General features: G+C 40.7%; 1 protein-coding gene across 1 annotated transcript in view; it reads left to right on the plus strand.

The window, feature by feature from the left end:
* The window catches only part of Jph1 (junctophilin 1), an 86275-nt gene extending 73825 nt beyond the window's left edge, over positions 1-12450 (plus strand). Inside the window, exons 4-5 of the mRNA XM_035439005.1 lie at positions 5773-6416; positions 12370-12450. Of these exons, the coding sequence (XP_035294896.1) occupies positions 5773-6416; positions 12370-12450 (725 nt within the window). The remainder of the gene's footprint in view (positions 1-5772; positions 6417-12369) is intronic.
* The last annotated feature ends 13731 nt before the right edge of the window (positions 12451-26181 follow it).

Genomic DNA, 26181 nt, shown 5'->3' on the forward strand with positions numbered 1-26181 from the left:
AGTGTTATTTTCAGTGGTTATGTCATCTCTTTAGAATCTTTCAGTATGCTCACTTTGTCCTGATTGGCAGCCTTGAGAAAATGATTGAATTCTGTTGCTGCAGATAAGCTTTTGACAGGGGCCTTGCCCTTGTAGACATTTGTTTGGGGGCAGTCTTAGTGGTGCTCCTTCTGCCCACAACCAGTCCAGTGAGGCTCACTTCTGAAGTTCAAACTGGATTCCCTGCTGCCACCATCTGCCAGTGTCCGCTCAAAGCCTTTGTGCCAAATGTGAGGACTTACCTTTCTGTGATGGTAATGACAGGCTGACTGTTCCTGTGTGGAATGTTGTAGACCAGGTGACTTTTTCTCAATGTGAATCCTGGGGTGGGAGTGAAAATCTCTCAGGATTCATAGATCCTGCCTATAAAAAACATGACTGTCTGCCAATTCCAACTGGCAAACTCTCAACATTTATTATATTCCCCTCCCTGGCAATATTGGCTGGTCCTGATGGTAAGCTGCCGCCACTCATCAGCTTTATGTAGCTGGCATTACACTATAACACACATTACTACATAGAACGAGTAGCAGGCACAGCATGTACCTTCCAAGAGAAGAGAGTCCAGGAAAAACCTCTGTCCACTGCATTACATTAACTCTCTTGTTTAAAATGAATTGACTCTTGCTCTGGAAAAATCTGTGTATTCTCACATTTGGCCAGTTCTTATGTGACTGTGCCATATTGGAACCATTTCCCATTTGGGTGTAGCTATGTAAGGCGGGCATTAGTAGAGGTCTGTTCGACACCCGTAATTTTTGCGTGCTTTCAGTCACTAGTATCTGGTATATAGAATCACCTGGAGCATGCAGATTCAATTGTCTACACTTGGATTTCTGCTTTCCATTAAGTTGAAAGCTCTGGAATGTGTCTGATAGGCCACAAGTATAGGAACCACTGAGTGGGACTGCAATTATGTTTTCCTTAAAGTCATTTTTCCAGTGAATAAATCGAGACAGTTTTCAATCTGAACATTGGTACCCAAATGTGTATCTACCTTCTAGTAATTTCTTTGAATGCAGCAGGTTTTCAGCAACATCAGCAATCCAGGCAATAGACGTAGTGCAATGTCTCCAAAAAGGCTTAAAGTAGTCGTAAGGGACTATGCTAGACACACCTTTCCTACTCCACGGACAAGACAGCTGTCCAAAGAAGCAATATGGCAGGCTTCTAAAGGAGACAGAAGTGAATTGTCTGGTGTCTGGAAGTTAAGTCAGGAAGTACATTCAGTGTAGTACAAATTTGAGTTTCACAGTTATCTCAACTTCCTCGATTTAGCCTCCTAATAAGATTCATAAGCATAAATTCACTATAAATGTGGGGGTTTTGCTTTTTTAAGTGTTTATAAAAAGCATTTGAAACTATGTTCATATTCAAATGTTACTTTATATATGTGTGTATTTGTGTATACACAAACTAAAGTATATAACTTAAGTGTGGTCTTGGGCCAGTATTACTAAATAGGCCAAGTTTTTCTCCAGTAAACAGTCTCTTGCAGCTGTGGATGTTGGCACCACTCCATCCTCAATGGGGAGTCATTTTTTCTGGGAACTATCAGGGAAACTCCCTCGAGTACTTCTGATCAGCTCCCCATGATAAATGAAAGTAGATCAGTGGTCCCTGGGAGAAAGCCAGTTCTTCGGGGCGGTGTCACAGCTTCACATTTTCTAAATGAAACACGCACCTTTTGACACCTTTACTTCTCAAAGTTGAGTGGCTCTTGAGTTGAGTGGCTCTTGATGTTTTCCATCTTTTAGAATGTGTAACTGATGCTTGCCAGCATCTGTTACGTCTTCCACTCTTTCCTATATGTATGTGTAAGTTAAATGCTAATCTTTAATAGGACTTAATTTTGATATAAAGACACTGGCAAGTTTTTTTTTTGTAAACATAAGTTTGTGCTTATCTGTTGGACTGAAGTCATCAGTACTTAGTCATTTATATAATCCGTTCAGTGTTGTGTAGATTAAATTAGAGCCATTGGCTCCAAGAATCTTGACTATTATAATTATCTTTGCATGGTACATTCACTACGGTGCTTAGAATGGTATGTTCAGGAATGCTATAAAATTGAGTAACAGTGAAGCAGAAATAAAGGTATTCTAATGACACTGAATGTGGGATGGCAAGGGGAAAGCAGATAATGTGCAACAGGCTGGCTCAGATCAGAGATCACAAGGGAGGAGGCACTGTAAAAAATAGGTCTACAGCAGAATTATAAAGGGTTCTCCATATAGGACACATACAGGTGAGCTTATAGAGTTTTTTAAAAAGAGGGTGATCAGCCAGGTGTTGGTGGCGCATGCCTTTAATCCCAGCATTTGGGAGGAAAAAGCAGGCAGATCTCTCTGAGTTCGAGGCCAGCCTGGTCTCCAGAGCGAGTGCCAGGATAGACTCCAAAGCTACATAGAGAAACCCTGTCGAGAGAGAGAGAGAGAGAGAGAGAGAGAGAGAGAGAGAGAGAGAGAGAGGAGAGGGCGAGCATTGTGGCTCATCAGTACAGTATGAGGCCCTGTGCTCAATACTCAACAGCTAAAATAAACAAATTAAGAAGCAGCAGTGAGTTTATCAATGGAGAATGGAATTGCTTGTGCCCATGATGTGGTTGCTTCCTGTGGGTGCTTTCCCCAGCACAGAGCACCAAAGATGAATTCAGAAACAAGGACATGGCTATTGCATGGTTACAGGTACCTCCTTTCCTCATTCAGTGAAATGCTTTTCTCTAGGCCAGGAACTCATTCCCCCTCCCACTTTTATAGAATAGTTAAAAACACCGACTTAGAAAAGCGGGTGCTTACCAGGCATAGTGGTGTACACCTTTAATTCCAGCACTCAGGAAGGGGAGGCAGGCAGATCTCTGAGTTCTGGGCCAGCCTGGTCTACATAGTAACCTCCAGGCCAGCCAGGGTTACATAATGAGACCATGTCTCAACAAGAAAAGAACGGAAGAGAAAAGAAAAGAAGGTACCACAAATTCAGAAAGGAAATCTCAATTGTTGACAAGTTTTGGGATGCTTGAAGGCTGAGGGGTGAATTTATCTCCTAGAGAATGGAAGCTGGTGTGATAACTGGTGTGTTATGGCTGAATCTGTGGACATTCTCAAAGTCTCACCAACATGAGCCCAAACTTGAGCTGAACAAAGAGGATACCAGTGGACATGCCAAACTCTACGGCAAAAAGCCCAGAAGGCCTCAATGCTACACAAAGAACTACAGACCACTTAGGGATGCTGGGAGCAGGAAAAGTGGCCCTCCCCAGGGAAGAGCATGGCAATTAGTTGTCCAGTGTCACATAGTCAGCCCTGAAAACATACACACAAGTAACAGTATAGAGACTTAACAGGTTATATTTAGGAATATATAAACATATGCATGCAATTACAATTTGTAGAAAAGGAGCCTATGAACTTAAAGGAGGCTGAAGAGGGGTCTATGGGAGGGCCTAAAGGAAGGGGGGAAATGTTGTGTAGCACAAAATAATAAAAGACCCAGAGACTGATACTGGGGTTCAAACTTCAAGTTAAAGATCAGAAAAGCAAAGAAGCTGGCCACTAGCTCTCAACCTCAAGTTCAGGCTGAAAAGGGTTGATCCACCCATGAGCTCTTCACCAAGTCTCACACGGCTGCTTCTCCTCAGTGTAGCTAGAGACCAAATGCCTCTCTGAGAGCTTGCTTCTGTCTTACATTCTTCCCTAATGTTGGGATTAAAGGTGTGAGCTGTTATTCTCTTTTAAACTGATTTACTCTTGTGTAGATCTGGATGGTTTTGGACTCACAGAGATCCATCTATCTCTTAATCCTGTGTCCTAGTATTAAAGGTGTGTACCACCACCTCCTAGCTTCTGGCTGCTAGGATTAAAGGTGTGTGTCAGGCTTCTATAGCTTGTGGCTGACTTTGCTTTCTGAATCCTCCGTCAAGCTTTAATAAATAATAAATAATACATCCCTACAATGTTGTGATTATAATCTCAAAAAAATAAAAATAAAAAGAAGGAAAGAGTTGCCTTCTGTGCAGCATTGTGCTTTATCGGAAAGGAGTCCAGGAACTGTGTGACTTGGCTTTTGAGCTGTTTGAGCTATTTCTACGTCAGTAGAACCTACTTCCTATGACTTAGGTGAGCCCTTACATTTCAAGGAAAAACAAAACAAATCAACAAACAAAAAAAAAGGTTTACAAAGTAAATAGCAACCATATTACTATAATTTGCTAACTTAACTACAATGGAAGAGCAATTAAAAGTGTAAACATGCAAGTATATTTTAGCAATTAAGGATAGTTGGTCTTTAGCCCCTTTGTATGTCTTTAGTTGGTTGGGAAGGAGAGATGGGTTTGGACACAGGGAAGAAAATGAAGATGAAATGGTTTTGGCAAGAGCTGGTTGGCTCCCTTAGCAAGCTAGTGGCTCTGGTTTCTCTCTTATTGATGTGTGAAAGTGTGTTACCTCTGACCCATTTACAAGAAAATGGTAGTTCTGCTGAATGTGGCTTTGACTTTATGAGATTTAGAGTGGTAGCACATGACATGGTTATGGGGAAGGGCCAAGAGCTAACACACCCAGGAGTAAGGCACCACAGTTGAGAGCTGTCTCGACTCCCTAGCAGCCACCCTTTCTAGATCATAGCCATCAGTAAACTCTCACAACCTGTGCCATCATGCCATGAACCCTCTTATTTTATGGTGTGTTCAATATAAAAAAAAACAGGCAAGCAGTTGTTTTTTAAGTATGTGAATGTCTATAGGTATGTGTCTGTGTGTGTGTGCACGTGTGCATGTGGAAACCAATGAACAGTGTCGTGTCATCCTTCAGGTGCCATCCGCTTTCTTTTGGGACAAAGTCTCACTAGGACCTGGGCCTCACCAGTTATTTAAGCAAAGCCTCAGGAGCCTGTGTGTCCGTCATGCCTCTCTGGTGCCAGGGTTGCAGATTCACACAACCATGCCTGGCTTTTGTGACATCACTTCTGATGCCTGAACCCAGGTCCTCATGCTTTTCTAGAAAACACTTTATCTGCTGACCTCTTTCTCTAGTCTCTACTTCCAAAAATAAATAATTTTAAGTTGATTTCTTTTAATGTTGTATATGTTCCTGAGGTATGTTTAAAAAAAAAATCTAACACAAAACCTGAGGCTATAGAGCCAGAGGCGACTGTCTTGTTGGAGACAGTGTTAGTAACATGTCCCTGCTGAGAATGGACCACATGGAAGTTATTCCAAAGTGTTCAGTCTAAAGGCAGAAGTTGGTCCTAACCAAAAAGTTTTGGCACTGGTTAAAAATACTTACCTTCTCAGCAGGCTCACCCTGTATAGTGCAGATCTCTATAAACTTCTGATCAGACAAAAACAAGCTTATTTCTTTATTCAAGTTAATGCTGTACATATTTTGATTATACCACCTAATTGGGGTAAATAAATTTTGTTGGTTAGAAGATCTACCAACATGAGTCCTGCTCCACACCTAACAACCATGTTCTTCCAATAAGAAATAGAAATATTGGAGAAGTCTAAAGTTCTTTATATTTTATGGATGTCACTATAGTGACAAGTTTTGTCTTGAAAGCATTTTCCAGGAGTAATCTTTTCCTCAGACATTGAAATGTGCTCACACCTTATAAATATCTTGAAAAGGAGGGACATGGATCTCTTTTAGCAAAATGATAGTCACCTAGATTGCAAACCTTTACACCTTACTTTTTTTTAATCACTTTCCTTTTCTTTCTGTTCCTCATTTCCAGGCCCTGATTATATCAAACAAAGGTTTCAGGAGGGGGTAGATGTTAAAGAAAATCCAGAAGAAAAGGTACCAGAAAAGCCACCATCACCAAAGGAATCCCCACATTTTTATCGCAAAGGCACGACACCACCCAGGTCTCCTGAGGCAAGTCCCAAACAGAGCCACTCCCCCCAACCTTCCTCCCCAAAGCCCACGAAGAAACAAAACCCCAGCTCAGGGGCAAGACTTAGTCAAGATAAACGGAGTATGACTGAGGAGCAGGTGACAGCCATTGTCAATAAGCCCTTGATGTCAAAGGCTCCTTCAAAGGAACTCGGAGCAACAGTGTCCAAGTACTCTGGCCGCCACCATGTCCCCAACCCCAGCAATGGGGAGCTGCACTCTCAGTATCATGGCTACTATGTGAAACTGAACACGCCCCAGCATCCTCCAGAAGATGGGGAGGATGACAGCGGAGCCAACCAGTCTTCCTCAGCATTGGTATACAGGCCATTGCCTAACAAGTGGAGTCCCCCTAAATCTGTGACAAAATCAGTTGCCAAAGAAAGCAAAGCTGAGCCAAAAGCCAAGAAGTCTGAACTTGCTATACCAAAGAATCCAGCAAGCAGCGATCCCTGCCCTTCTTCGGAAAAAGAAGCCAATTCAGTAAGTCTCAAAAGAGCCCTTCCCTTGGATTTGTTGAGGGAGCAGTATGGGGTGGGTAATGTTCCATCTTGACCACAGCTGGGCTGACAAAGGTCCACTACGTTGTTAGAACAGAGCAGAACATGTTTATAGCTCATGATAGCAAAGAGTTCTCTGGACAGGAATCCTGAGCCTACTCAGCCACCCACTGTAAACAGTTCAGATAGGACTAACACCTGGCCAGCCTAGGATGGTCTCACAGGTTAGAAACCATCTATCAGTGTGTCTTGGTAAGTTCTTAATTACCTGCTCAGTGGCCCCTAGAAGGGAAACATGGCCACTTCCCACAGCCGGTGCCTCTCTGCTTAGCAACAAAGAGCTCCAAGCCTTCCTTATCTTTACACAAAGGATTGTCACAAGCAGCCATTGTAAATTCTCTTAAATATGCAGTCTGTATTTTACTTAATGAGCCAGACTCTGCAATAAGAATATTTTTCTTCCCAAGTGAGAATCTTTTTACAACATAATTACTTTATAACTCATCTCCAGGGTATGAATACTTTCAGACTCGGCTATCTAATAGCTACTAACCATTGATGTGTCTTGGACAGATGAGACTTTTTTTTTTTGGCCAGTAAGATTTGTGTTATTGATAAATGTCTACTACATGGCCCTTGACATGAGATTGCTTTGGTGAGGACCATATGGAACTGGCATTTTATCAGCTTTTATTTTATCAGATTTTATTCTGGAAGATTTATGGGATCTGAATTTTTTTTTTAGAATCTTTTTTTAAAGTGAGTGACTTAAAATAAAATGATTCATTAGCGTAGTCCTGTATGCCTCTGGGCAGTCAGGTTCACTGTGAAACACACAGGGAGTAAGATGGACATGGCCTCTTGATGGGTACTAACAGTTTCAGAAACATGTACATAAAAGTTTGAACTGGAAACCTGGCCAAGTAGATTATAGACTAGCTGTCACTCTCTTAGTTTTGTTCCATGTATTCATGGTGTTAAACAATTAAAATTCATCTTTTGAATTATGTTAATTTTTGCTAATATATGTACATATAACATTGGTTATTTTTTTGTTTTTCACTTTTTCATTAGCTAAATATAAATTAATCAAATCCAACCAGAACTCGGGTTCACTGATCAAAATCCAAGCTACATATATATGAGATGGTCTCAGCAGCCGTGCCTCACCCTTGAACTTCAGGCTGCCCTGTGAATGGCCATCCAGATTCAGACGGCAGGATTGGCTTGACCCTCATTGTGAAAATGCTGCCTTCCTAATAGCAGCAGGGAGCTGCCTTTCATTTCTAGTGCCAGCCCTCTTCACTGGAGTTAGGAAGTGACACACATCACTATCAGAGTAGTCGGTGAATGACCATTGAAACAGTGGAGTGCTACCTACTGTTCTGAGAAATCAAGAGCACTGTGCAAGTTCAAAGTTTATAATGAATGATTTAAAATGCGTAGAAATATCCATACAAGAGCAAGCTTTAGTGGATGCCCATAATAAATCAGCCAGTGCTCTCGGTGAGCAGCAGGAGAAATTGTTATGTTCCTAATGCAATACTGAATAGAGTAAATGCTCCGAGGGCATTATTATTGTCATTATCAGTAACATACTGGTTGACGTGTAAATAGTTCATAAATGGTTCCATACATTCCATTTCTTCACGTTCACCCTGGATGTAGATCTAGAAAATGTAGAAAGTCTTCTGGAACACAGACTAACACTTAGAGAAAATTAACTACTTAACAAACACAAGAAGTAGGAGGCAGGCTCCTGGAAGGATTGTAGCCCCCCAGGAGAAACTTGTGGCCCCTGCAGGGTCAACTTGAGCTAAATATCTTCTCATGTTTTGACATCCTCTGTTTTATTTTCCTAACTGCCTGAAGGTTTCTTCTGATCTGTACTTAGCATCAGCCTTGCTGCTGCTCCCCTGTCACACCTGTCCCAGTCAGTCTGGGCAAATAGGACTAAGCTTTTCTTCATTTTGCTATTTTAAGCCACCACTGGCCGCCACAGTTGTATTTATGGGACTCCACCGTAAAGCTTTTCACCCTGTGGCCTGCCTAAGGTGTCTGAAGAAAACCAAGGTCACAGCTTGCTACCTGCCTCTTAAACAGAGCATCCCAGATTTCCATTTTCACCTGGCTTCTGCTCGAGCCTCCCATTATTGGTCTATGCTCATCTTCCGAGTCATCTTTTAAAATAACTTCCTAAGTAGAGCTACACTGGTAGGGTAAATATGCCTGCATATTAGTGAATATACAGGATAAATATATGTATTCAGTAGGAAATACATATGTATTTTTCATTCATTATTCATTGATGCCAGATTACAAGCACAATGAGATGTGGGACAAACCTTTGAAGAAAGATAGTAAATGAATTGCTAAATTCAACCCACAACAATTTACAAACCCAGAATACTAATCAATTCAAAAGAGTTCATGTAAACTCATAGTACCTTATCAGGGTTTATGCAATGAGAATTAAAGAATTCACACAGAGCTTAAGTTTGTTTTGTTTATCCTCTTGCTGGGATTGAGCCCAAGGCCTGCCTGTACATGCTAGGTTGGTATTCTGCCTCTGCATTACACACCACCCCTATCTTCAGTTTTTGATGTTGGTTTCAAAGGCACTCGGTGATTCTGTTTGTCCTGCATCCTCTTCAGACCCTGAACTCCATATGGTTTTGTTCTCGCCCAATATGCTTTTCTCCATCCTTCATGCTCCCCCATTATCTATAAGAGGAATTAAATGGACTAGCCCAGAATTGAAGCAATCCCAGATTGTCTGCACACTTAAGAATAAAGTCTAAGCAAAGCATAGAGTAGCCATAACATTTCCATATTCTTTATGCCCAAATGGGATATTGAAAGATTATCTCTAGTATTTTGAGCTCTAAGAGTTTTTATGTCTTAAGCTTGCCCTGGTTGAGAAGTTGCAAGGAATAGAACTCACCATTTATTGCAACTAGTCTCACTCTGTAGCCCAGCCTAGCCCTGAACTGATGGCATTTCATCCTGTGTCAGCATTCTAGAGTGTTAAGATTGCAGCATAAACCACCATGCACGGATTACCTATTAGTCAAGTAGTTAGAAGTTAGTAAGATTTTTGTTTCTCTGAGAATTACAGGATATAGATGAAAATGTTACCTTGAAGAACTTCATTAGAAACTTTTTTAAACTAAGGTCTGAGCTTTAGCAGGGTTAGAGAAAAGAACCTAAACCATACAAGTGACTAGCCTGACATTTAATTCTGGTTCTAAACAACCTTGATTCGTAAATAGTCTGTAAATATTCTAATACACTTGCCCTATTGAAGCCCCTCTAGAACAAAACTAATAATCTCATGTGAAGAATAAATAGAGATACTTAGTCTACTGCCTGGCATTTAAAACCTGTTCTTTCTTCCATCTCCCTGGGGCTTCAGAGGTGGGGTGGCTTCTTCCTCGTGGTCCCTCCCTCAAAAGGCCCTGTTTTCAGTTCCCCTGCACCACTTTACTAACAATTCATCTGTGCTTTAATGCAGTAAGTTCACCTATTTTGTTCACCATCCAGGCCACCAGCACCTAGAGAAGTGCTAGTAAGTGGTGGGCTCTTCTTGAACCTTGGCTGCATGGATGAACAGGATACCCCAAGAGTCAGACACTGGGGACATAGTGAGGACAAAATCAACAGTATCAATGAAGCCCTTGATACTGTAGAGCTGAGTCTAGGTGGGAAGATAACAGTGCAACAACAGATGGCAATAAAATGTGGCAAGTGTTACAACAGAAAAAGCACAGGGCACCCTGACCTCCACCAGAGAGCCGTCACCCATCAACACAGGGTAGGGATGTCCTTCAAGTCAGTGATAGGTGACCTAAGCCAAGCTCCAGCCTGGAAAATGAACACTTGAGCAGACTTCCTTACTATTCAATCCTGTCACCAGAGAAGGTACATTTGATGCCCTGTCATCTTGTTTGAGCACAAACTTATTTGGTACTCAGCATGTAACTGGTTCCTTTTGTGTAAACTCAATTAGAACAATTAATTTTGACTGTGGAGAGATGGCTCAGCTGTTAAGAGCACATGCTACTCTGGCAGGAGACCTGGGTTCAGTTACTAGCACCCACATGGCAGCACATAACCACTTGTAACACTAGTAGATCCAAAGTCCTCTTCTGGTATCTGCAAGCCAAGCACGCATATGGGCACATGTAGGTGGCACCAAGGAGCTGTGTTCACAGATAATTACTGGGGGACACAGGAAAGTTAAACACAGAAGGTTGTCTCTTTTAACGGAGAAATGTATAAGCAGTTTTCTGCCTAGGAGACTCAGAGTGGTATAAAGCCTGATAATCTTTGCACTATCTAGTGTGGCTGAGACCACTCTGGATCCTTCCCCACACCCGTCTTGAGCCTTTCTTCGGTTAATCTGTTGAACCCATCTTTTGTGCTTGTACTAAGAGTTTTTCAGTGTAGTCAAGTCTTTGTTGTACATACAAGATTGAGTTAATTAGCACCAGGAAGCTTTTTCCAGATTGCACTGTGCCTAAATATTCCTAAAATAAACTACTCAAGGTCAGACTCTTGAAGTTTGAACCAAAACCGGCTACTTAATCCTGTTGAGCCAGACTGCCTTCTTGCCTCTCACAGATCACCACTCTGGAGGCCATGGTGTTTGCAGAGATCCCCACAAGCACATACATTCATTCAGGAAAAATATCCATACACATAAAAATAAATTTTCCAAAAGACAATTAATTTACATACAACATAAAGGCAGTCTAGAACTCTACTGTTTAAGAGTTGTGCTATTTTAATAATAAAATAATAATAATAATAATAATAATAATAATAATAATACCAAGATCTTATACTTCTAATAAAGGTGAATTCTTCAGGCATCGCCAGACCTGAATAGCTAGGTCATATAAACTTTATTTAAACAAATAAAAGCTTGGTGACCTTGGGTTACCTGATCATATTTATTGATAGGATTCTACTGTTAGGTTAATATGCTTAATTCTACAGTCAAGAAACAAAGAAATAGACCTGTAAAAATAACTTCTGGAAGTTGAGGTATCCAACTGCCCATTTGTGAGGAGGGAGTAGGACTCGGAAGAAGGCCTTTTCAAAAAGCAAGAATTAAGAAAACCTCAGGGAGGGCTAAGCCTGTAACTCATTTGGTAATTTCCCTAGCATGCACAAGGCTCTGGGTTTGGTCCCCAGCACTACATAAACCAGGCATAGTGATACACACCTGTATCCCAGCACAGTAGGATGTTCAGATAGGAGGATCAGAAGTTCAAGGCCAGTCTAAGATACACAAAACCTATAAAAACAAAAACACATGAGTATTTTCCTGAATTTTTCCTTGGAAGAATAAATTCCTGTGATTTTTATTCTTATTTTCTAACTGCTTTGAAGGACTGCCCTTCTCTTCTGAATCTGTCACACTTGAAGGACAGCTATGCATCTAAGTCCCACAAACTCCCAACCCCTTCCCAGTGACCTTTCCCAAATGAAGCCACCAGTTGTGTGGGATGAATAGAGTAAGTTATTTCAGAAAAATAAATTTTTGAGATGGGGTCTCACTATGTAGCCCTGCTAGTCTAGAACTCACTCTGTAGACCAGACTGACTTTGAACTCACAGACCTCTGCCTGCCTCTGCCACTAGAGTGCTAAGATTAAAGGTGTGTGCCACCCCACACAACTTGAAAATAGTTTTTAACTTATTCAAATCTAGATTAATTTTCAGTGGAAGTTAAACAGTGACTCCATCTAAACGTAGCATTACCGTTTTTTAGCTCATACCTTTTGGAAGGGCTGTTAACCTTTTATGCCTTAGTTTCTTCAGCCATGTTTGCATGTTTTATTTCTGGTAATTGATTCTAGTGCTGGCTTTGGGTAGAGCAGCCATACTGACATGGAAACACTGCTTGTTTTGTTCTGTTTTCTCCTTCAGGGCCCTAATTCTGTCATGATTGTCCTGGTCATGCTGTTGAATATCGGGTTGGCCATTCTTTTTGTTCACTTTCTGACTTGATTGGATTAGGAAAGGTAAGCATAGCCTTAATCTCTATACAAAATTACAATAACAATAACACTGTTTTCTCCAATTCCAATTTACATTTTTTTAAACAATGACATTGTCTTTCACTTTAATGTTGGCTGTGCCTGAATGTGACTCAGTATGGTTATTTACTGTTATAACTGTTTTGACCCTTCAGTGCAGTCATGACAACTAGTGGAATTAGCCCACAGTTCTGCCATGGTGTCCTCAGCCCTTTAAACGGCACACACCAGTCAGACTCAGGCAAGAGGCTGGAATTAGGATGGGATCACGAGAGAGATGAAACTTGGAAAATGCAGCCAGAGGACCTGTTCAGTCCCCCCAAGAATGCTTTGTGTCTTTTGGGGTCCCCTGGGAGCTGAAGCACACAACCATGTTGGAAAGCAAAGCTTAATAATGATTCTTTTTTAAAATCTGCTGAAGCAGCCCCATCCGGCGAAGTTCTTGGCATTGGCTACTCCATCTGTCCTAGCAGAGTGTGACTAAACTGGAAATGTATGGACCTGCAACTTTTTTTTTTTTTTTTTTTTGATGGAAGTCAACAGCTGCCTTACTATTTTACCATCTGACGTTTTTAGTAGGGAGCTGGGGAGAGAAGACTGCCCAAGGAATGCGGGCTGAGGATTGTGTTGCGGTAGGCGTGGTTCCAACATTCACTGCTATCTCATTAGAAGAAGTAGGTAGCAGCGTCACTCAGCAGTCTTCTGCAGTGACCTGCTGCTTTAACATCTCCTGGAGTGTTCTGGGAGGAAACGTTTTATTTGCTTGTGCACGACTCTGCTCATTTTTGCTGTTTATTTAAATATGTATAGTCATCTTCCACCTGCAGTCCTGGCTGGACGAAAACACACAGGTTGCATCTCAAGGAAAAGTAACAACAGAAGACTAGTGAAAAGATAGTGTTGTTTATTTTAATAGCAATACATCATTTTCATGTTGTTTATTCTTTCTAAACCAATAAAATGCTATTTATCTTTAAGATGTAGTGGTCTGAAGGTATTATACCTTTCAAAGAAATAATTTAATTTTAAATATTTTTAACGTTGCTGAGGTAAATGGTTGACGCACTCAGGAGGTACTTGCTTCATTTTAAAAGCTGAAAGACAACAGAAGTGTAGTCAAAATGTTGCATGGATTGCAGTAATCAGTGGTTAAGGGTTCGGTTTCATTGCTGACGTACATTACAACCAAATAAAATCTTGTCAGTGGCTATGTTAATTCCCATGAAAGTTAAGCAAGATGCTATTAATAGCTCCTCTTCTCTTTCTCCACCCCCCACAACCCCAACCTCAAATTTTGGTTGAATGCATTCAGGTAGATGGTGAAACTTTGTTAAGTCAATGCTCCTCGATTCTCTGCCTTCAACATTTTTCAAAGTTGTTTTGTAATTTTATTTTAAATTTTAAAAACATAGATGATTTTATTTTAAATATTTGTCTTTTGCTGTTCTGATGTTGATATTTTTATTATATAATTTAGTCAGAAGCATGCTTACCTAGAGGAATTATGGGATCTTTATTTTAAAAAAATACTTATTTAAAAATCAGGGGAGGAAAGGTATGTCTGAGTCTCTTGATGGCCTTACCTTGAGGAGGTGAACTGTTCTAGATCTTAACCATGACGTCATGGTGTCAGCTGAGTCTCTCACCCTCAGCTGCCTTCTCAGTGCAGAAGAGACAGTGTGCGTAACTCCCATGTCAGCATAGGTGTGGACTGCATGCTGAATCACCTGCAGGGTAGTAACCCAGTGGTGGTTTTTTGTTTTTTATTTTCTATTTTTTGCAGAAGTGCAATATATTAAGACTCCTGGGTGTGACCAACATGGATTAAATAAGGCAGAAAGAGAGCAAATGAAAATAAAATTACAACTTGTATATTTATTTTTTACAGTTTGCTTTGACTTTTAAATTTAGAAAGTCCATTTTTACTCAAGAACAAACTAAGTCCCTGTGTGGGTCTCCACATTGTTTCCTGCTCCTTCCTACCCCTGTAGCTCCTTATGTTGGGAAGGCTGATTTTTTTTTTTAAAGAAAATAGAATATTTAATCTTAAGTGTTTATTTAAATGTGTAATGCTTTGAAAATAATGGGCAACAGAGAACTAAAGGATGTTTATAAAGTGAGCATGTTGGCTCCGTTTATAAATATATATATGATTTATAAGCTTTTTTAAAACAAAGCTGAAATTGTGGGTATTTTTCTAACATGTGCACAGCTGTATTTTCCATGAAGGATCTTTCTAATAGGTTGTTATACCGTACTCTACATTTTGGACAGCACATGAAGTCTGCCAATGTACTTAATAAAACATGACTTTGTTATTTAAAGTTTCTTGCTGTGAAAAAGAACTCCCTGCCAGTGAGTTCCTTAATTTATATAAAATCCTTGAAACCAAAATGTATAATGTACAGTTTCCACAACTGTAACTGCTCTAATAAAAATGTTGGTTATTAATAAAGTTGGTGGTGTCTTTCCTTTGTGAGTAAATTATTGCCTAAAGTATGTGGATTGTTAGTGATGATTGTGTTAAAAGAGACCTCATCTGGAGAGATGGCTTAGGAGGTTAAGGCACTTTCTGCCAAGCTTCATGATCCATGTTCAATCCCCAGGGCCCGCATGGTGGAAGAAGAGAACCGAATCCTGAAAGCTGTCCTGTGACCTCCACACAAAATACCTTGGCGTGTGTGTGTTCAGACACATTTGCACACAAATAAAGAAATTCAAAAATGACAAAAGATATGTGCTGAAAAATTAACAATAGAAGGAGGATAAAATGCCCAACACAGCAGTGGGGCAGAAAGTAGGCACACTGCTCTACTCTACTGTCTTTTATACTAGGACCTTTTCTTTTCCTTTTATTGAAAATAGATTCTTTTCTTATATAATATATCCTGATTATAGTTTCCCCTCCCTACACTCCTCCCAGGCTCCCTCCTTCTCTCCCTCTCATCTAGACCCACCCCCTTTCTGTCTCTTATTAGGAAAGTACAGGCTTCTAAGAGATAATATGATACAAAAGCTATCACATGGAAGTTGGATAGGACAAACCAACGGAAGGTAAAGATCCCAACAAAAGGCACAAAAATCAGACACCCACCTGTTTGCACACTCAGAAATCCCATAAAAGCACTAAGCTGGAAACCATAATATGTGTATAGAGACCAGAGCAGGCCCTGTGCATGCTACCTCAGTCTCTGTGAGTTCACATGGGCTTTTCTCAGTTGATTTAGAAGGCCTTGTTCTCTTGGTGTCCTCCATCCCCTCTGGCTCTTAGTACTCTATGCCTCCGCTTCTGCGGGGTTCTCTGAACACTGAGGAAAGGGATTTGATGGAGACATCCTGTTTAAAGCTAAGTGTTCCAAAGTCTCTCACTCTCTACATGACTGGCTATGGGTCTCTGTTTGTCCCCATCTGCTGCAGAAGGAAGCATCTTTGATGATGGCTGGATAAGAAACTGACCTATGAATGGCACAGAATATCAGCAGGAGTCATTGTATCACTACAGGGATTTTTTTGGTTTGGGGTATTTTGGTTTTTTTAGACCAGTAGTATTTGGATTTACTCTAGGCCCCTGGGTTATCTAGTCTCTGGTTCTTGGTCACCCAAGCAGTATTAGGTATGAGTTCTATCTCATGGAGTGGGCCTTGAGTCAAATCAGTTATTGGCTGCTTACTCCCACAGTCTGCGCCACCATTGCAGTACCATATTTGTTTGTCTTTTGAGACCGGTTTTTCCTCTGTGTAACAGTCCTGACTGCCTGGGAACTCACTTTGTAGACCAGACTGGCCTCGAACTCACAGAAATCCACCTACCTCTGCCTCCCAAGTCCTAGGATTAAAGTTGTACACCACCAGGTCCCAGCAGCACTAGCATATCTTGCAGACAGGACACAGTGATAGATCAAGGGGTTTGTGGCTGGCTTGGTTTTTATGTTTTTGGGAGCATGCAGAGTATGCTCCTGTTTCAGGGACACTAGAACATAGGGTTGAAGGCTCTGTGTAGGCACCAGCTTGACCTCTTCATGTTCAGTGAGTTGTGTAGATGTTGTCTTCAGCAATAGTGTCTTGCTGTCAGTTTGTGGAGAGACACTTACAGTCTTGACAATAGCCTGGGTTGTTTGGTAGTTCCCACAGCATTTCTTCAGCCAACAACTCAATTAAACGTAACCCAATCCCAGGAAACTATTTGGTGACAAAAGATGGCCAGTTGTGACTGTCTTCCCCATTGTTTAGCAAATTTGTTTAGATCACCTCCTTATATGTATATATTTTAGGAATCTTCTACTATATTAGGTTTCCATATTACTCCTCAAATGCCCCTAAATTTTAGCTGTATTCCTTCCCACAATTCCTCTCCCCTTCCTACTTGATCCCTTTACTCCTCACCCATCCATAATTATAATTATATATTATCTTTTCTATTTCCCTTTCCTAACAAGACCTATCTGTACTCTTTTATAACTACCCTCTGTGATTCTATTGTTGCTTGGTTATCATTGACTTAACAGCTAAGATCCATATATAAGTGAATGCATATCATATTTGTCCTACTGGGTCTGGGATACCTCACTCAGGTTGATTTTTGTCTAGTTCTATTTGCCTGCAAATTTCATGGTGTCTTTTTTTTTATGGCTGAGTAATACTCCATTCTGTAAATATGCCATACTTTCTTTATCCATTTCTTCTGTTGAGGAACATCAGGGCCATTTCTAAACTTTGACCATCATGAATAGAGCACCAATGAACAAGATAGAGAAAATGTGCCTATGGTAGGATGATGCATCCCTTGGGTACATCCCTAAGAGTGGCATAGATAGATCCCAAAGAAGATCAATTCCCATCTTCCTGAGAACCACCACACTGATCTCCATAGTGGCTGTCTCAGGCAAACTCAGGGAAAATGGCAAGACTATTGAGCATTCAATAAAATTCGTAATGTCGTTTCCTCCAGTAAAAGCAATCAAGTCCTATTTCCGGACTGTGTGTGTTACAACCGTGTCAATTATGGTACACAGTAGGAAGAAAATAAATATAGGTTTCACCATCCTGTGCAATACAGGCAAACACAATAGGAGAGGCCAAAAGTCATCTAGCGTTCTCAGTTTCTCTGGGTGTTTGGAAAACTGCATCTAACTAGTACAGCAAGTGCTTCTCCTAAAGTTGGTAAAAGGCAATACTAAAGAATTACCAATGGTATTTTAAAAGCAGCTTTAGCTCCTATAATTCCAGCACTCAGGGAACTAAGATAGGATGATAGAGACTCCAAAGCCAGCCTGAGCTGCATAGCAAGATATATCTCAAAGTGGTTTTCTTTTAAATAAGTAAACTCAGCTTGACATCAAATGATTGGATCACATAAAAAATTACTAGGCATTAGAAACATTAAAATCTATCAATAATATAAAAGTATATACATCACTTAAGTCGCACTAACCACATTTTGCGTTGTGATATGGCCACCAGCCTTGGGGGCCGAGAAGAGGAATGTGGTGGTTTGAATGAGAGTGACCACCATAGACTCATATATTTGAATACTTGCTCAGCAGTTGATGGAACTGTTTTGGAAGGATTAGGAAGTGTGGCCTTGTTAGAAGAGAAGATGTATCACTAGGGCATAGGCTTTGAGGATTCAGAAGCCCACAAACTCCCAGTCTCTTTCTCTGTATCATGTTTGTGAATCAAGATGTGAACTCTTAGTTATTGCCTCAGAGCCCTGTATGTCTGCCTGTTGCCCCCCATGATGGTCACGGACTCGAACCCTTTGAAATTGTAAGCACAAAAAGTTTCTTCTATAAGTTGCCTTGGTCATGGTGTCTTATCACAGTAATAGGAAGTACTAAGACAATCTGACTTGTCATGATGCATATGGTGTAAAGGATTTAGCATAATGTTTCATCATTCCTTGGTTATACTGTGATTTCCTCAATATTTCCTTACTTTGTGGTTTGATTTTCTTCTATTAAAATTTCTGTGTAATGAAATATCTTCCATGTTTTCTTTAGACATCAGTGTTAACTAACCCAAAATATCCTAGCATAGCATGCATTGGGATTTCTATTGGTTTGTCCAAACTGTTAATAATCCACCTCTTTTTATGTAGGCATTCTAAAGAATACCTGTTACCAAGGAAGCATTCCAACCTTTGTGATAGCCCTCCCAACTTTTCCAGAACTTTAGCCCTGCTGTGTGTTCAATACAAACTCCAGACCCTCAGCTCTGCATTGTACCTAACCATGGTGTCTTATGTGTCTCCCCAAGCCAGCTGCATGCAGTAAGCTAACCACATACTACCACCAATGTAGTTTAACAAATAGGTCAGATATAGAGTATATTGCTTTGAATAAAGAAGTTTAAGAAGTTGAGTAGGAGAGATTACTCAGTGGATAAAGTGTTTGCCACAAAAGCATCCCCAGGACCCACACAGAAGCTAGGGCTGGAGAGATGTTTGTAACCCAGCTGGCAATGGGAACAGACGGGCAGGTCCCACAGACTCACTGGCCATCCATTCTAGACAAAATGCAGAATTCTGGGTTCAATAAAAGAACTTGTCTCAAAAAAATAAATAAGGTGGAGAAGATGGAAGACACCTAATGATGACCTTTAACCTCCATGTGCTCACACATACACACACCACACACAAATGAAAGCAAAGAAAGGAAGAAGAAAGGCAGGAGGTGAGTTCAAACAAGCTGCCATCCTTTCTCGGGTGCCACACATTCATTTCCCTTCAAGTCTTCTCATAACATCAGGTTCTCCATTTCCCCCAAACTTGTGTCCATTTTAGAAGACTTGTGGGGATTATTTTGGTGCCTATGAAATGGGAACCTAAATGTTTTTTTCTTTGTAATCAAAACATAGTTTTAGTTAACTCCCCTGCACAGAAAACTCAACATATAGTGGGTCTCATTTCATCAAATAGCTTTTTGTTTTTAGTAATTTTTACATTGCCATCAGATATTTATTACATATTTAATTCATGCAGTTCTACCAGCCCATGGCCATTAAGGATCAGATCTCGCCTGAAGGAATGCCCCTGCATGTGAAAACCTCAGTAGTTCATATAAGTAAATGGATTTCTTCTCAAAAGCAGGTGGCAGGCAAAATGTGATGGGTGGCTATCAGAGGGTATATTTGTGCCTATTGCTGCATCGCGTATGAGAGGCTTAGGAATGTTCAATAATGCCGAAGATTCATCAGACCAAATACACTCATTCATTAATATCTGTTGAATAATAAAAATATATAATTAAGGTATATGAGGCAAGAGCTTGACAAAGTTCTGCCTGCTGATGATGCTCAGTTAGGGGAATGAACTGGTACATGGGATCTCAAGATTACCACTGATAATGCAGCAATGTATTAATGAGCCTAGTTATTAGACCTAATTGCAATAGTTAAGAACACAGGCAAATGTTTATCGCTTTAAATAAAAAAATAGAATCTATTTAATCAGGAATAATAGCATGATCAAAATATGATACTGGATCATTTAGCACTGTATGGCATAGAAACCATTCATTTATAACTTCTACCATCAAGTATATAAGGAACAGAAAATGGTTAAAAGGCCAGCTCAGTGTAGACGACCAGAGAGCTTATTTCAGGTTCAGCCTTAACCATACTTTTGTGTTTGTCTTTGATAAGGAACAGGAAACAATTCTGCTTCAAATTTGTTTATTATTTTAAAGAAAACCTGACAGAAGAAAATCTAGCAAGTCTTAAACTTTTAGATCATTAAAATACACAGGCTCTTTTTTCTTTCATCTTATATTGAATACAAGTGTGAAAACGCACTCTGAAGTGATTTCCAAACTTCAATAAGTGTTTGAACTGCCTGAAGTTGGAGATAACTTTGCCCCACCTTTTACTGACGTAGTTTCTAAAGAACAAGTCCTTTTGTTGATGTTGTGTTGTTTTGTTGTGTAGTGGTAGGTACTGGGGATTAAACCTAAGGTCTCACACATGCTAGGCAGCTGTGGTGCTATGAGTTGTCTTCCAGTCCTCTATTTTGAGCCAGAACCTCATTATATTGCCCAACTGGCTCAGAACTCACCCTGTAGCAGGGCCAGCTTGATTTTATGATTCTCCTACCTCAACCTTCAGGTTGCCATTAACCAACCACCAAGCCTGACCTAGAAATTTGCACTTCTAACAATTCCCTCAGTGGCTCTCAACCTTCCTAATGCTGCAACCCTTTAATACAGTTCCATAAAATTACTTATATTGCTACTTCATAACTGTAATTTTGCTACTGTTATAAGTCTTAATGAAAATGTTTTTGGAGATAGAAGCTTGCCAAAGGGGTCACAACCCAAAGTTTGAGAACCGTTGTTTTAGCACATCATGTTACAGGAATAAGGCTGTTCTCCATAGGGCTCTTGTGTTTAACCAGAGTGCACAAGTACCAATGGGCACCTGCATGCATGGACCTCTGCTTGGATACATAAATGATACCATAAGAGGAAAGAAGACTGAAAAGTAGACATATATAGTAACATATTTCTCAATGCTTACAGTAACTTAATGAGCTAATAACTCTCTCCTGCTTGCAAATAAGGACACCAAGGCCCAGAAGATAGACAGGACTGCTTTATAAAACACAGCTGATAAGTTACAGACCCGAGACTCTTAGCAAGATACCCAAGTTAAATATCCTGGGTGTGTGTGTACCTTACTCTGTGTCTCGGGCAATGTAGATCCTGTTCTCTGGTCACCAAATGGTTAAAATGAGAGACATAGCTGGAGCCCTTTTGACTAATATCAGACAGGCTTAGCAGGAAAGTGGAGTCCTTGATGTTGATGCAACATGACATTGATGTCTGAGGTTGACAGTGGCGTACCATCTGTTTGTACGTGAAGAAGTTGCTCTCAAATACATGTAGTAGTTTTTCTATAGACATTTCTCTCAAACCAGATAGGATGTTGGACCTCATTCTTTTAAGATTTGTACACTCAGATCTTTTGCTTTTATCAGACAGTTCTCACATTCCCCAGCCTACATACAACTCCCTCTGTCCATCTGTGTAGATTTTCTCCATTGCTTTTGACTATTTTTTAAAGAAACAAAACAAAACATCGTTAATGATGACTATGGTGTCTGCATGTACAAATTCCATCACATCCTGCTGACCTCTCTCAGTGACTACTGGCCTAGAAAAGGAAGCTACATTGTCAGAGAAATGCAGACACTGACAGGAAGCAAGTCTGCTTTTGAGAAAACATCCTGATCCTTATTTGTGTTCACAGATGTGTGTAGGACTTAGGAAGTCAGTCCTTCAAAGAGCAAAGACAAGTTCCTGATCTGCGTCAGAGCATTCTCTCTCAGTCCTGAGTTTTTTTCTCCAAAGTCAGATGATATGGGCCATGTACAGAAAAGAAAATGCATGGGGTCCATAAACATGAGAAGATGCTCTTTCTGGCTAGTGGCCACGGAAATGCAAATGATATTATTAAAATGTAGTGCTTATCTTGTTGATTGTGTTCTTAGCTGCAAAAGAAAAGGCCCTGAAGAGAGATAATCTGCAATTCATATCTATCTTCACTGAACAGGACCAGAAAACTGTCCTTGGTCACTGCAAGCTGTGGAGAATCCCTTCCTTAGGGCCCACTTTACCTTGCTGACCCTCAACTCTGAAGCAATCCTCTGATTTTCTATCTTCACCCAAGGCTGCATTCCTAACAGGCAGAGACTGCCCCATATGTACCATTGTCTCCAACAATGCCACACACATACAGTATCAATTAACTGGTGAATGTGTTGATAAAACACCCCACCCTTGGATAGGCTACTACAGGTAACCATTTTCTGTGACCTGCTCTGAGGACCTCACTCTGTAGTTCTTTTGTCATTGTCAGTGCCACTGTACCACATCAAGAGGGGACTGTTGACTTTTGCAAAATACAGACATCCTGAGCATTTACAAAAGTGCTGTTGAGACATCAGTCCTTACCACTTTTCAAAACTTGTGGCCAAGTGTTTTTGTACAATTGGTTTGGTAAGCAACCTGTTCCTTATCTAAGAAGGCTAGCAGACCATTAAAATGGTAGATGGCATAATAAAGGCTGGGAGTTTATTTCAGAGGTGAGAGATCCTGATTCCTTATTTACTTCACAGTGGCAACTGTGGGGTGGAGAGAAATAGGCAGACTAAAGTGCCATGGGGGAGAATTCAATCAGAGTGATGAGTGATCTGGTGTGGAGAGGAAGGGAAAAGAAAGATTCGCAAGAACGGCATCTGAGTTTCTGGCTTGAGCTGCTGAACTTGCTGGTGCCCTTAACTACAGGGAGTAGGCGGGGAGGAGCAGGTGTCCTCCAGTGAACCGAAGACACTGAAGTCAGCTTTAGACATGGACCTAAAGTGTCTGTGAGACATGCCAACCAAATGGAATGCCATTGGAGACATAAGTATGCTGTTCAAGGGGACACTCTGTGATCCAGATGTGTTGAATGTAGCCTGAAAACATGTATTTAAGTGCTAGTATTTGTTCTTCTTGTTGCAAATTATTCTTCCGACTCATTTTAAGCAGGTCCCTTGGTGAGGCTTTGCCTACATTATTAAGGTGTCCCATACATAACGTCAATTTTAACTCAATTTTTAAGTTGTAGTTCTGTACCACTGAGCATTTTCATGGTGTTCCTAGCTGTCACCACCATCCATCTCCCGTGGACTTTTTGAGCTTGTTTTTGTTGCCTGCTTGTGTTTGTTTGCTTGTTTGTTTGTTTGAGACAGCTCACTTTGTAGCTCTTCCTGTCCTAGAACTCATAAACTGAAACTCACAGAGATCTGCATTGCATGCCTTTATCTATGAAGTGCTGTGGTAAAGGCAAGTGCCAGCATGCCCAGCCTTATTGCTTTTCTTTAAAAAAAAAAAGATCTATAGTACTTATTATAGGCTTTTATTACTATAGAGATATTTGAGATTATTATATTTTAATCACTGAAGCTGATGTCACTAATCGCAAATGCATAATTTTTACAATTCATTTTATAATAAGGAATTTGAATATGAAACTGCTGTGGGTGGCTGTGAATGTTTAGCTTCCACTGAGTTGTAAAGGGTCAAGAAAGCTTTCTTGATAAGGAGGAACATGGGCCCCAAAGCAGCACCTGCTAATCTCCATGCCCATCCCCTTCGTGCTCCAGGTGGACTGGGCAGTCTCCACCCTGTGCTCTCAGCCTCCCATGCAGCTCAGCCTACTGCTGAAGTTAGCAACAGTTTAATCTTGAAGTCCACCAGTATTTTCCAATTGTCGTCTACTTAGAGAGATCCTGTACTTAACTTCTCCAAATAAAAAAGGGAAAGATAGACGAAGGAGGTGGAAAAGGAGAATTCAATCCCCTTCAGGCCATGAGAAACCAAAAATATCAAAACTTCCTGTTCTAAAATGGCCTTTCAGTTCTGTTCCCAAGAGAACAGCCACTCTCCTCATGTGTTTGAAGAAGTCCACTGATCTTCAGAGGATATCACTAGGAAGTTGCTAGAATCTCAACTGCTTAAAAATACCTCCCTATCGTAGAGAACCATCACTGGGTGATCCTGGTCCTCTTCAGCAGGTGACTTGATTTCACAGGCTTTTAATTCAAGGGTCATGACCATGTGATCTAATTCTGGCCAACTCACTTGGGTCTTCTGGAAAACATTTTGTTTCTCTGATGAAAGAAAGATGGCTATCAGAGAACCCAACAGTGCTAAACCATTCTCATATTCATTCTCTCTCTCTGTCTTCCTCTCCCATCTTGAATATAGATCTGATGCCTTGTGGTATGGCAGTTTTTTGCAACCAAGAAGCAACAGAGGCAGCAAGTATAAAACCAAAATCCAGGAAGACTGGGGAAGCCGAAAGTTGGAAAAAGCCCGGATGTTTTAATACCAATGTGGAACTTACATGCTAAGTAAATAATGTGTTGCTATGGTCTAATCCCCTTTTTTCAAAATCTTAGCTTTTATTAAAATAGAAAGGAAAAACAAGGATTATCAGTCATATTCATGTTTGTCATTTGCATATAACTGAAAAATAGTTTGGAACTATTTACAGACTAACTCCTGTTTGTGCTTCAAAGAGCTATTCTAAAACACAGAAGACCCTGAATAGACACCATACCAATCTGACTCCTTCTTGAGCCCTCTCCTGACAGCCTGCCTAGAAATGCAGGCCCAGCTAGTGCTACAACCCCGGAAATGGTAGTAATCACACCCTGTGAAGTTAATACCATTCCCCGTGTACTGATTTTAGGCTGGCCTATCATGTATAAATGATTTGTGATGGTTGACCATTTAATTTATTAATTGTAATAAATAACTTATGAAATAGCCATCACCATTCCAGTTTTTACTAATTAAAAAACAAGTCGGACAGCATAGGGAGGCTTACATACCCAGTGGCACCTACACGGCCTGTAGTAAGTAACACAGCTAGAATCTGAAACCAAATTCTATTTTTGAAGCCTAGCTCATAGGGTTTGTGAGAGCTGGCTTCCCAGTTTAACAGCATTACCAGCCACTAAACCTCCAAGCAGAAGCCATTGTTCCCTCTACACATTCTGCCTCTGGCATTTCCCATGGGCCTGTCTTTTCTATTTCCATCACTCCTACCCTAGCTTGGTTTGTTAGTTGATGGATCTCTGACACACCCTGAGGTCTTTGTCTGCTTCTTACCTGTTCCAATCATGCAAGTACCAGAACTTGCCAGAGTTAAGTCTTTCAAAAACCAAACCCTGACCCAGCATTAGTTCAAAGATGCACACTGGCTTCTTTCTTTGCTGCCCATGAAGTTAGAAGAAACTGGAAACTGAGCCCACATCTGACTTTTTGATACAAGGTGCTTGGTGCCTAAAGAATGGTCACCCTGCCATGGTGTCAGCCCCCTGCTGAGTCTTGCCTTTTCAACTGGCCAGCACTTGGCCCCAGGAACTCTGCCAGAGAAGCTCAGTGGGGACCTTGATCAGTCTGAAACCTCACAGGAAACTTGAGAGCAGCCTGCTCAGCCACAGGCCAGCCAGACAGCCCTCAAGAACTGTCAGCCTGCATCCTGTCCCTCAGGCACAAGAGTGCTCCCTGGAGCCCCTGAGTTCAAGGGGTTGCTCAACTCATAAGAGACCCCTGCAGAGCTGAGTGTCCCACTGTCCTGGCTTTATGTGACACAGGCTTGAGATGCTGAGAGCACTTCCAATGGGGAGACTCAGCAGTGCAGTCATTTCATACTCAGAAGCTGGACTGAAGATTAACTGTTCTCACATAATTCAAACTACAAAAAATAAATCCCATAGGAATGATCACTCTCGGAAGCTGGCCTTCTGGTTCTGCGCCTCCTCCATCCTTTTAGCTAAGAGGTTTTTATCCCCCCTTGGGATACGTTACTTAAACCTGTTTCACTGTTTTGATTTATTGCATATATGAATTTGTTTCACCATAGGAACCATTTTCCCATATAAAAAGGTTTCAAACATCATCATGATAATATACCATAATACAAATTTTTAAAGACTATATAGAAAATAATCACATACATGAAAAAATCATATTTATGATATGTTCATATATATCAAAAGTAGGCACAGGTGCAAGGCCATGGATTCCATCCCAAGCACTGAGAAAGAAGAAGGAAGAAAGTAGGCATAGATTGAAGATTTAAAATTGAGACCACTGAAGTGTCTGTCTTGGTCACTGATTCTCCTCTCTCTCAACATGGCTCCTCCTCAGTCCTCC

This window comes from Cricetulus griseus, chromosome 2, assembly GCF_003668045.3.
Source record: "Cricetulus griseus strain 17A/GY chromosome 2, alternate assembly CriGri-PICRH-1.0, whole genome shotgun sequence".
Classification (NCBI taxonomy): Eukaryota; Metazoa; Chordata; class Mammalia; order Rodentia; family Cricetidae; genus Cricetulus; species Cricetulus griseus.